Source organism: Boleophthalmus pectinirostris, unplaced genomic scaffold (assembly GCF_026225935.1).
Source record: "Boleophthalmus pectinirostris isolate CB_2022bp ecotype Guang Dong unplaced genomic scaffold, ASM2622593v1 HiC_scaffold_18, whole genome shotgun sequence".
Taxonomy (NCBI): Eukaryota; Metazoa; Chordata; class Actinopteri; order Gobiiformes; family Gobiidae; genus Boleophthalmus; species Boleophthalmus pectinirostris.
In genome coordinates this window covers 24,684,390-24,695,822 of record NW_026571133.1, presented here as the reverse complement: position 1 = coordinate 24,695,822, position 11,433 = coordinate 24,684,390, and the positions used below count along the sequence as shown (strand labels likewise).

The following is an 11,433-nucleotide window of genomic DNA, read 5'->3' as shown; positions in this document are numbered from 1 at the left end:
GTTTTTATTCAAGGGCCTGTGAAGAAACAAGGACAAAAAATTAGAGGTGTCTCCAAACCACAAATCAGATGGTAGAGAATTCAGTCATAGACACTTTGTGGTTGTGTCAATGAGCCGGATAGCTGCAGAGAGGGGAGGACAGAGGAAAAAAATATACAAACAGGAGGGAATGAATGGGTGTAGAGAGGGGAGGGGGGGTATATTTTACTGAGTGAGTGAATGGTCCTGCACGGGTGGCTTCCAGTGCTGACAAAAGCATCGTCATTGTGGAAATGATGACATAATGCAAAGGATGCAGACTTGGATTTTCTGAGTCTACCACAGCATTGTCGCAACTACTTTATTTTTGGTCCAGGCCTCTGAAGTCACTGGTTTGTTGTAGGGGCAGTGGTAGCCTGTGTTTATGGTGAGCAAAGGAAATGTTTGGCTCCTGCCTTTTGTCAGCCTTTGCCACTGGTGTGGATTACCTTCTGGTGTCATTATGATGAACGGGCTGCAGAAGCTCGATGAAGTGTTTATGACCAAAAGGCGTTATTGCATGTAACTAATCAGGTCCAAAGCAGGTAGTCACAGGCTGGATTTCTCTGGCAGAACATTCCCACTGTAATGTGATTATGTTTGATGATGTGTAGGATGCAGGCAGTCATCAGATGTTGTGGTGACATCACACAGCTGCTGGACCATACATCTCTGAGCAGGACTGTAGAAATTTCAGACTACTTTCCATGGCTGCACATAGCCAATCTTTGGTGGTATTTATTGTTGTAACCTAAGTAGGAGATGTGTAAGTAACCTCTGTACTTTGTTCAAATTGACGCAATAATAAATTCTTCTCTAACAAATGGTTTGTTTCAAGCTGTCTGTTATTTTATCATCACATTCTGCACAAGCGTGATGGATAAGAACAACCCCAGTTGTTTGTATGAGCTGATAGTATGCCAAAGCAAACACATGAAGGCTAAAAAAAGTGAAAAATGCAGAGAGAGACAGCAACATAATTCTGCAGCAGATCCTTGGTCTGTAAGTTCATACTGAGGTGAGACAGGCAAGATGTAGAACAAATAACAACACCCACAAAGTCTTGGGCTAAATAAATTATGTGCAAAGATGGATTATGCTCACACCTCATGAAGTGATAAAGCTTTTTGTTTCCCTGAGGCTGGCTTGGAGTGTGGAGGAGTCTTTTAAGACCAGTCCAACTCACTCAATGCATCTCATCTGATACTGTAACAAGACTTCACATACTCTTGTGCACCTCCACCTCTGAATTATTATGAGAAGAAAGAGAAAAAGAAGAATGGTAAGGCTCAGAAAAAGAGTAAGTAAATGGCCCCAACAAAAGCTTAAGTCCACCCAGTGCAATGGGTCCTTATGCTCCTGTGCAGCATCTAATTAGTCCAAAATTCAGAGTAGTGTTATTTCCAAAACTTTTTTAATGGGGTGGAAAGTGGAGCTCCTTTTAAAGGGACGGTCTAAATGTAACAAGTGTTTATCTACTAATGCAAGATAGAGAGGTTCCTCCTGGGAGATATTCACTCTTTATATTTTTATTATTATATTATTTCTATACCAGACACATCCCTCTTTATTTATTTTTTTATTTTTATTTTTTTCAAAACTACACACGTCACTTTTATGAATGCTAAAATTTGACATTTTTGAAAATTGAAATTTTTATTTGGATTATTTAATATTTGAATTTTAGTAAGTAAACATATTATTTTATATTTTATATTGTCCTTTTTAATATAAATTATTATTATAATATTTGACTGATTATAGTAAATATAGTCCAAACATGACAAGGCCTCACCAGTCTTGTACGTATGTAGTGTTGTGCTCCATCACCTGCCCCAGTAGGATAAACTGAGCTTTTGTAATAATAATATATATATTATTATTATTATTATTATTAATAATAATAATAATAATAATAATAATAATAATAATAATAATAATATCATTATTATTATTATTATTAACAGTTTTAAATAAAACAAATAACTGTACACTTTGCAAGCCAAATAATTTTCAGTTAATTTATGAATACACGGTAGGCGCTACTTTTATGCAGGCCTTTATTTTTAACACTTTAGGCGCGTAAGCGTCAATAAAGCGCATGCTTCAATTAAGTGTTTTTTTGGGGGGTTTTTTTCTCATGCCTTACAACAAAATAAATCTAAATTATTCTATTATTCTTACCGTTTTGTTATACTTTATAAGGCATACCTTTGGTGTTTATTTATGTCAACAAAAGTCAGTAGGTTTTGTTCTACTGTCCCTCCACTTTGTGCCTTCCTCCCTTGTTGCGTGTTACATCATCACGCAATAGATGTCCTCTCGTGGCCTAGTGAACTGTTTCTGTGCACAACACTACTTAGCTGTTACTACACGCGCGTGTTGCTCTGAATCAGTTGATGCACGCAGTAAATGGGCGCACATATTCAGTCACGGAAGCAGTAGTGGGCTATATACAGTCTATCCAATTTTCAAATGACCAAGTCTGTCATAACAGCAGGCGGATAGGCCTTGCACAGGTCCCCATTTGTTATTTTGCAAATGTAGCTTTTCTCATAGAATCAGCATTATTAGCCAGTTGCCTACGTTTAGTTTAGGCTTCTTTAGTTTAGGCTTACTCTTCCCATTTGGAGAGTGAAATTCATGCCAAATAAAAACACAACAATAATATAGATACAATCAGAAAACCAGTGAATTACAGGAACTCGGGGTGTTTTCTTGAGAGCTGAGAAAAAACACTGCGTTGGTGATGCAAGCTACTAGAACTTGTGCGTAAAGTCTCCCTAACACACTGGTCCATCAACTGTACATTATGCAATGCAGCAGTAACAGTTCAAAGATAGACCGCTTCGTTCAAATAAATACCTGGAAGTTTTTGAATCATCAAATACTATGCCTATGATTTTCTCTTTGATAATTTCTAACTGATATCTTGGAGCATTTTGTTGTAGGCTATATTATGTGTTAAAAATGGCACACGTAAATTACACAATATTTGCAAATCATTCTTCAATATTTTATTACTGAAAAACAAACACTGCATTGTATAAATGCGGGGCTATAGTTCTCTGCACCCCAAATACAAACTTGAAATTAAAAGCTTAAAAATGTCTTCATTTGCAAAAGTAATAAAACATCGTTGTGTTTGACACAAATACAGAAGACGCCTAGGCTATTTATACATGTGATCATTTTAACATGTTGTTATCCTGAGACGCCCTAAATAGTGGCCAAAGAAAATCACATGAAAATTACAATTTTTTGTTTAAAGGTCGATTGACAACAGTTCATCATAAATAGGCCTATCCTGTGAATGTAGTAGGCACAAACCTGTAGGCTACTTTATCCATCATTTATGTTGGCTATGAACATACAAAAATATTCCTACCTTCGAAGGGATTTTAGTTTTGTCTCGCTGTTCATGTTTAGCAACAGGGAAAGTTACTGTAAAATTTAGCAGCCGGTGCCGCTCACAGGTCTGCAATAGTCTGTCCCGGGGGGCGCGCTCTGCGGCTGACTTGAGACTGGGCGTCCCAAAGAGGGAGGCAGTACCGGGAGCACGACCGGAGGAGTCCTTGAAGGGCTAAGAGAGCCGCCAATGATGCTCTCTATGGAAAACGGTGAGCGCTGTGCCGGTGAGCTGGCCTTACGCACGGAGGCTAGACCGTGGCTGAGCTGAGGGTAAAACCTGCTCCGAGTTAAGTCCGTGGTTGTGGGCATAAGAGACGGCGCGGGGATCACGGTCCCAGTGTGCTGTTGTTGCTGGAAGGCGAGAAGCGCGGAGTGTGTGTGGTAGGGCGGCAGTGATAGGCCGTAGCCCCCACAGCCGTATGGTGAGTATCCGTACGCCGCCCCTGGAATTAAGGTGTTGTGGTCCCGCAACAGTTCTTGTGCCTGCTGCCGCTTGAAGCGCTTTCTTCGCCGGAGAAAGCTCCCGTTGTCAAACATGTCGGCAGACTCTGGGTCCAGCGTCCAGTAGTTTCCCTTGCCCGGGTTCCCTGGCTCCCGGGGAATCTTGACAAAGCAGTCGTTTAGTGACAGGTTGTGGCGAATGGAGTTTTGCCATGCGGGGAACTTTTCGCGGTAGTACGGAAAGCGGTTGCTGATGAAGTCACATATTTCGCTGAGTGTCAGCCTCTTTTTGGGGCTCTGAAGGATGGCCATAGTGATCAGTGCGATGTAGGAGTAGGGAGGTTTCACGAGGGTATTCTTGCCCGTTGGTTTGTAGCTGTCCCGTGAGGAAGTGGGGCTGTCCAGACACGGAGGAGGAGAACCGGCCAGGAGGATTCCCTCGTGCATCTGCGCCACTTCATCCACATACGCACGCGTGTGACAGTCGACGTCTTCTCCCTCTCCCACTACATCTATATCGGTCTCTTCTGAGAGGATGGACGCATCGGACATCTCTGAACTCAGAGTCATGGCTCAGTCTGTGCCCTCAGCCAAATGTCCTTCCTCTTCAACCACTTCTCTGAGGAGGGAGAGCTCCTCGTGCTCTATCCATACGCCTGTGGCCCCACGAGCGCTTCTGGTGATGCCAGTCTCGCAAATGAACTGGAAAACCTGCGAAAAGGCCAAACCTGAACACAAAAGGGGCGGGCTTTTTCTGCGACATGATCACGTGACGAGGTCGAATAACAAGTTTATTCACAGTATCGTGTGTAGACATATTTTTGGTTGGTTAATTGTGTCAAACGCCACACAAAATAGGAATTGGCCAGCAATTTTTTTTTGACATGCGTCAAAATGTGAAAATGTGCTCTGTGTAAAAGTTTTAAGAAAAGTCGTGAAATGCAGAGTCTCTATGCCGCACTGCCGCCTCTGTCTGGCTGTAGCCTCGCAAATCGTAAATCAGTTTGCGTGATGTTGTATTGGCATAGTGGTTGGGATTATTCGCCAGCCATTTCTAATGAAAAAGAGTCAGCTGTTAACTAGAAGCACTAGTGGGTCACGCAAAGTGGAATCTTATCGTCTTGGTCCAGAACTATCTTATTTCTGTGGGGAGTGATGTTTAATTCGAAAGATAAATAAATAAATGGATAGGCCACATAAATTCAAATTTTCAGGTCAGACTTTGTGGCCTATGGCTTATTTGACGACTTCTCCATCTAGTGGTAAGATTGTGTAACAGAGGGCAGTTGTGGTATACACATGGAAAAAGTGGTTGTAAACTACTAGTATTTAATTTGGGCAGTAATGAATAAATTAAATGCAACATGTTTTATATTTAATTTATGTCAATACACCAAATAGACACGACCATTTATAATTATTCTGCTTACTTCATTCTTATAAAAAAAAAATTAATTATTATTATTAAGCCTAAGATACAAGGCAAACATGTTTAAATCAAATATAGTTTTTACTCATAAGAATAAATCAGCATTAGAATTGTTCATTACAAAAATATTGGACATGATGGCCCATTTATTTGGTGTTTTAGTTCACAATACAGTTATTTAATCAAAAACAGAATGAGCCCCATGAGTCTCACATGGATTGCTACAATTGTTTCAATGCTAAAATGTTGTTGGTTTAAAGGACTACCTCACTACTTAATCAGAATAGGTTTTATTGCCATTGTCAGTGAAAGAATTTACTAACTACGAACTCGTTGTTATGGTCCAACATAAATAATAATAAAAATAAAAATAATTAAAAATTGAGAAATAATAGAATCAGTGAGTATATACAAGGTTCACAGAATGGGAAGAACAACAGTGCAAAACTTTCAGTGCAAGTAGATTAATTTTTTCAATTTTTTTCAAGAAGGCACAATTCAGATTTTCGATAAGCTATCACTTAAATTTTAACTGTATGTAGCCTGCGCTCTGACTGGTTGGATGATTATTTAGAGAATCTAAACACCACATTATACCATAAACTTGACCATGAATCAGCATTACACTTATTACCAGCAAATGCCATGTTTGGTTTGGATGTGTTTACCTCGCATTGGGGAGACAAATAGGTATGTTTGTGAATTTTACAGTTTCAAATGACAGGCTAATCAATTGCCATTCTTGTCCACCAGGTGGCATAGAACCAAATACCATCATCCATTCAGGGTTGCAATGAAAAACACATTACTGTTAATCCATATTGATGCTTAATGCGGATTATTATGTGGTTTATTATTTTAATTGTCTTGTCTAGGTGTAGTCTAACTTTTTGGTGGAGGGACCGCCACCTGTTTGTACTCTCTTGAGTGCTTCAATCAAAGCAATAACACCTGTGTTATTTTAATAACTCCATGTACGTGTGGGAAAACCTACCCAGGGCACTAAAACGGTGGCGCACAATGGATTTGTGCCTGATGTCACTTCCTGCTTCCTCTCTCGCTTCCATCTTGCTCCCCGCATGTGTCTTCTGTTAGTTTACAGGTCAGTTAGGAGCTTTAAACATCTTCTTCCCAGCACAGTTTTGTCCTGGTCGACACCAAGAGGTAAACGAAAGTGTATTCTAGCCAGTCATCGAGGTCTGCGTGGTTTGGAAGTGTCACTGGAGTGGTTTTTGGTAGACGTGCCGAATAGTGACAGGCCGTGCGCTCCGGTCTCTGTTAGCTGAAAAGCTAATTGTAGCTTAAAGTTATATTGAGGCTACCACACGTCGAGTCTGCATGATTTGGGGCAAAGTTTGTTTAAACATGTTCAAATCTCTGCCTTATTAGCGATCAGCAAGATCCGGCCCTTACGTCTTTCTTTAAACATTGCATAGTACTGTGGAAGATGAACGATTTTCTTAATTGTGCACTTCATTATTGTAATAACCTAATCGCATCATCATCATCACCACCAAATTACAACTCTAATTAAGTTTTTCGTACAAAACATACTGCTTTTATAAATGTGTGCCCGCAGGGGAATGTATGCATAACTTAATTTGAAAACGTTGATTAACTTGTTCCTATAGATGAAAGAAGCAGTTATGAATCAAGAAAAACTTGCTAAACTACAGGCACAAGTCCGTATTGGCGGAAAGGTAAGACGCTTGCGTTAATCCAAAATGCATGCATGGCACCCATTTAGAGGTTTGTGTTCATGTCTCATGTCATGTTTAGGGTAGTGCTCGCAGAAAGAAGAAGGTTGTACACAGAACAGCAACAGCAGATGACAAGAAGCTCCAGTTTTCTCTTAAAAAACTTGGAGTAAACAACATTTCTGGTATTGAAGAGGTAAGGAAATACATTTAATTTTAGGTGCTTTGTGGGAAATGATCTATTGTGTTTCATGATTATATATGAATGAATGTGTTTTAACAGGTTAATATGTTCACAAATCAAGGAACAGTAATCCACTTCAATAACCCCAAAGTACAGGCCTCACTTGCTGCCAACACCTTCACTATCACTGGGCATGCTGAGACCAAACAGCTGACAGAGATGCTGCCTGGTATTCTCAACCAGCTGGGAGCAGACAGTCTGACAAGTCTCAGGAGACTGGCAGAGGCTCTGCCCAAACAGGGTTTGTACATTTACCTCTATAGCCTCAAGAGACCTGACTGAATACATTTAGACCGAATTGTTTTGTGTTCTGTTTTGTAGCTGGAGATGGTAAAGCGCCAATCGCAGCAGTAGAAGAGGAGGATGATGATGTTCCAGGTGAGTTTAAGAATTGTTTGACTAATTAAATCAACAACTTTCAACAAAAAGGAGTATTTTTATGTATATGTCTAGCTTATGCACACAGGGCCTGCGAGAGTAAAAGCTTAACTTTGTGTGTGTTGAGTGTCTCCTATTTGTAGTTATCTGCTCTAAATCACAAATATGGTTTTAATATGAGTAGGTGACTATGACTCCGTTGTGCTAAAACATGTGATTCATTTAAGGAGCAGCAATGCAGGGAATGTCACCATATCAGCCAATACATTGGCACCAGTTTTTGTAATCACAGATTCAGTCAATAGGATGATTTAAGATTCCCTAAATTATAATATGTGGGCCATTCTTGCATGGGCATTTTCAGTAGAGATTTAAAGATGCTGTCCAAATCAAATGGACAAATTTATCACACCAGGTGACGATGTTTTTGTAATACTAACTAGAAGTGACCCAGCAGTTAAGGGGGTGTTCCACAAATGTTATTGACCATATTCTTTGGCTTTCCTGTCTTTTCAATGTTTTGCCTGCTGAAAACCAACTAGAGCAGCGATTTTATTTATTTTTTTCTCTCCCCCCTTCCCCCTAAATGTTTGATTTTATACATAATCTCAATCATGCAGACTATATCAGCATGCAGCTATTTCTTAACTGAAAGGGTGAGTTCAAAATGATTGCTGTGTGGTGGTCAATTTGAAACCTTGCTGAACTAGGAAAAAATGTGTTTTACATTGGTCAAAGAACACCCTGACTGACTTGGAAGAGACAAAAAAAACATTTTTAGAACAAATGAAAACAAGACTGGTCTAACAACTAAATTCAAGAGACACACTGAAGACACATAATGTGGGAATATGTTGCATAAGTTTGATGTATTGGGATTCCCAAAGATTTCAGGCTGGGACATGCAAAAATGGCTAATGTTTTGTAGTCTATGCATCTGTCATTTTATATACATGTTATTTGATCACAAATTGGTTGGTTGGCCATGGAGAGGCCTTGCAAAATGTGTAACTGTACTATATAATATTGATTTGTTAGTATTCCAAAGTGCACTCTTACCCTGTGATTTTTTTTTTTGCTTTGTTTTTCCATTACACTTACGATGCATGGCCATATTGCCTACATAACCCTTTTCCACTGTTCCAATTTCAGACTTGGTGGAGAATTTTGATGAAGCATCAAAGAATGAGGCTAACTAGAGGCAACACAATTCTTTGGAAACCAGACATGACCGTATGGGGCACAAGCTATCTCAAGGTGGATGTAGGTTGTATTAACCTGTTCATATTGTGTACCACTCTTACAAATTACTTGGACTTGGTTAAAACTGCAGTTTAACCCTGAATGGAATGTTTCAGTACCCACTTTTGTATCACAAGATTTAAAGCATGCATGGTGCTATTGAGTGTCCTGTAATATTGTGCTCTTATGTGGTAACATGCTCCATTGTAAATCTGATCCCTGTTACTGAACCTTTTTTTTGTGGCCTCGGTCCAACCATTATCTGGAAATAAACCTTTGCTACTGTCTGCCAAGGTTCTGCCATTTATTAGATACAGAATTTTATTCAATAGCTGCTTTAACTGAAGGAGATGGAAATTTTGGGTCAATTTGAAATCCAAACACTTTGGTAAGAATACAAGCACAAGCAGATATGAAAACGGCACAGGTATATTTTATCATAACTGCAAACATTGATTGAAATAAGTTAAATAGATAAAATGACAGTAAACACAACATGCATTTTTCTTTTCTCTAATCTGAAATACAAAATAGAAAAGTTACCAACACTTTCAGTTATAAGAACACTCCAAAAAGAAGTGTAAAAATGAGTTTAGCTACATGATTGCATTCTCAGATGGTTCTTCATTCTCTGATTCCCATTAGTAGCTTTAGTAAATGAGCTTCCATTGCCTGTTGAACTACAAAGTGATAAAGACTTATTTAGAAAGTGTTGTAATTGGTTTAAATATCATAATTCAATGCTTCATACCATTACGATGGCCCATGGCCACTGCCATATCCATTGCATTGAAGCCAGCATCAGACTCAATGGTAGGATCAGCCCCACTCTCTGTAGGATACAACAGACACAATACATGAGTTGAAGGACTGTCACTTTTTAATTGGTATGACTCATCACATCCCCTTTACCTAGAAGGATTTCCACACAACGAACATGGTTTCCATGAACTGCATACAGGAGAGGGGCTCCTCCATTCTAAATGAACACACTTGAGTTAATATTTAGAAGAGTAAAAAGTTATCTTTCGCAAAATGCTTACCCAGTCATATTCATTGACATCAACCCCACAGTCAATGAGCATCTTCACAATATCTGTGTATCCTTTACTGCAGGCCAAAGACAAAGCACTTTCTCTTCCTTTGGCTAGAAGGTTGGGGTCCGCTCCCTAATGCCAAAAAAAATAATAATAATAAAATATGTGGACAAAAGTTACGTATTTGATGCACAGGTTCTTGGCGCAAAGATGTCAATATTTTTGTATACATTTTGAAGCAGAAATTCAACCACAGCAATCTGTCCATGGGCAGCTGCCCACATTAAGGGGGTGAAGCCTTCCTCATCTTGAAGATTAATTACATTTTCTGTTGAACAAGTGAGGAATTACTTTTTTGTTTGTTTTTTGGTTATGGAAATTGGACCATGTTTTTTCAGGGTGAAAATCTTACCTTGTTCAATTCTACTAGCCAAGTACACCATTTCCCCTTGGGCTGCCAGCTGATGAATGGATAATGCTAACAGACACAAATCGCCATTAAAAACATTACCTATTGATGCATATGGACAACAATTGACAAGTCTTACAATGCACAAGAAGGGGTGTGGAAGACACCTCGTTCCCGCGGTGCTTGTTGGTGAGAGTGGTTGACTGTTTAATGGGAGAAAAATGTTTGGTAGTGGACGGGGTGTAAACATGACGAACTTGTATTCCAGGAGATGGTGAGGTCTGGATATTGCACTCGGCTTTCAGAAAACAAACAAACGATTACTGTGGTACTTGATCGCAATATACGCAAGCCAAAGATTATTTAGTGTGAGATACTTGATTTATTGTGGCATTTTACATTACCTTTGAATAAAACAGATGCCACCTCCAGATCAGAGTTTACTTGATCCTGAATGTTTTTGCTGTCTTCCTCGTTTAACGACTTTACAAATCTCGAGCACACATTCATATCAAACCTATTGGGCAAGATGAATTTGATCCCCATGGCCACATTTTGACCGCCTCCCTCCTCGTTAACACCAGGGTCCTCCGTCTTAATAGCACCAAGGTCTGGCATTACACAGATACCCTCCATTTCTTCCGTTGCAATTGAGTTTCCACGAGGGGTTGACATTGCAACGTTGTCCATCACCCGACCATTTATTGCGCTGAAAATGGAGTCTAGAGAGAGGTACAAAAATGACGGGGTTACACGTTTACGGCTATTCATCAATATCAGCGTTTAGCGAGATGCATAATTAGGTAAAAAGGTAAAAGAAGCTTATGTAATTGTCACAATGCATTTTACACAATCACTATTTAATTTGAAATAACAAAACCAACTTACTCGAAATGATCTGTTTACATATTCAGTGTTTATTTTCCCATGTCGGTGTCATTGAACTATAATAGATCCATGGTCGGTGTTCGCTGTTTTTCTTCTAAAAAATACTGCGCATGCGCGGGTGCACCCAAGATTTCAGTCCGTTTGTTTTGGGTTTGGTTCCTCCCTGGGTCTAGTCAAGATTTGGATCTTGTAGTAACAAAGGTATAGCAATAGAGGGTTGTATTGAGCTTTGATGTAAA

The 11,433-nt window shown here is 39.4% G+C and overlaps 3 protein-coding genes across 6 annotated transcripts; 1 reads left to right on the top strand and 2 right to left on the bottom strand.

The window, feature by feature from the left end:
• Window positions 1–3,078: 3,078 nt before the first annotated feature.
• Window positions 3,079–4,550, bottom strand: foxd1 (forkhead box D1). Its single transcript, XM_020921886.2, has one exon. The coding sequence runs from the start codon at window positions 4,438–4,440 to the stop codon at window positions 3,472–3,474; it is 969 nt and encodes a 322-aa protein (XP_020777545.1). The 5' UTR covers window positions 4,441–4,550; the 3' UTR covers window positions 3,079–3,471.
• Window positions 4,551–6,313: 1,763 nt separating this feature from the next.
• On the top strand, window positions 6,314–9,147 carry btf3 (basic transcription factor 3). 2 transcript variants are annotated; one of them, XM_020921609.2, is made up of 6 exons: window positions 6,314–6,401; window positions 6,931–6,999; window positions 7,079–7,192; window positions 7,280–7,481; window positions 7,562–7,618; window positions 8,771–9,147. In XM_020921609.2, exons 2-6 carry the CDS (start codon window positions 6,931–6,933, stop codon window positions 8,815–8,817), a joined length of 489 nt encoding a protein of 162 aa, XP_020777268.1. In that variant the 5' UTR covers window positions 6,314–6,401; the 3' UTR covers window positions 8,818–9,147. The 2 variants fall into 2 exon arrangements, with proteins under 2 accessions (XP_020777268.1, XP_020777267.1); XM_020921608.2 differs by having other exon boundaries at window positions 6,325–6,463.
• Window positions 9,148–9,273: 126 nt separating this feature from the next.
• ankra2 (ankyrin repeat, family A (RFXANK-like), 2) lies at window positions 9,274–11,347 on the bottom strand. 3 transcript variants are annotated; one of them, XM_055153564.1, is made up of 10 exons: window positions 11,195–11,312; window positions 10,711–11,028; window positions 10,446–10,604; window positions 10,310–10,375; window positions 10,128–10,225; window positions 9,904–10,029; window positions 9,773–9,839; window positions 9,612–9,692; window positions 9,461–9,540; window positions 9,274–9,378 (listed from the first exon to the last, which is right to left on the bottom strand). In XM_055153564.1, the coding sequence occupies exons 2-9, from the start codon at window positions 10,994–10,996 to the stop codon at window positions 9,485–9,487; spliced, it is 939 nt and encodes a 312-aa protein (XP_055009539.1). In that variant the 5' UTR covers window positions 10,997–11,028; window positions 11,195–11,312; the 3' UTR covers window positions 9,274–9,378; window positions 9,461–9,484. The 3 variants fall into 3 exon arrangements, with proteins under 3 accessions (XP_055009539.1, XP_020777266.1, XP_055009538.1); XM_020921607.2 differs by having other exon boundaries at window positions 9,274–9,540; window positions 11,213–11,347; XM_055153563.1 differs by having other exon boundaries at window positions 9,274–9,540.
• Window positions 11,348–11,433: the final 86 nt, after the last annotated feature.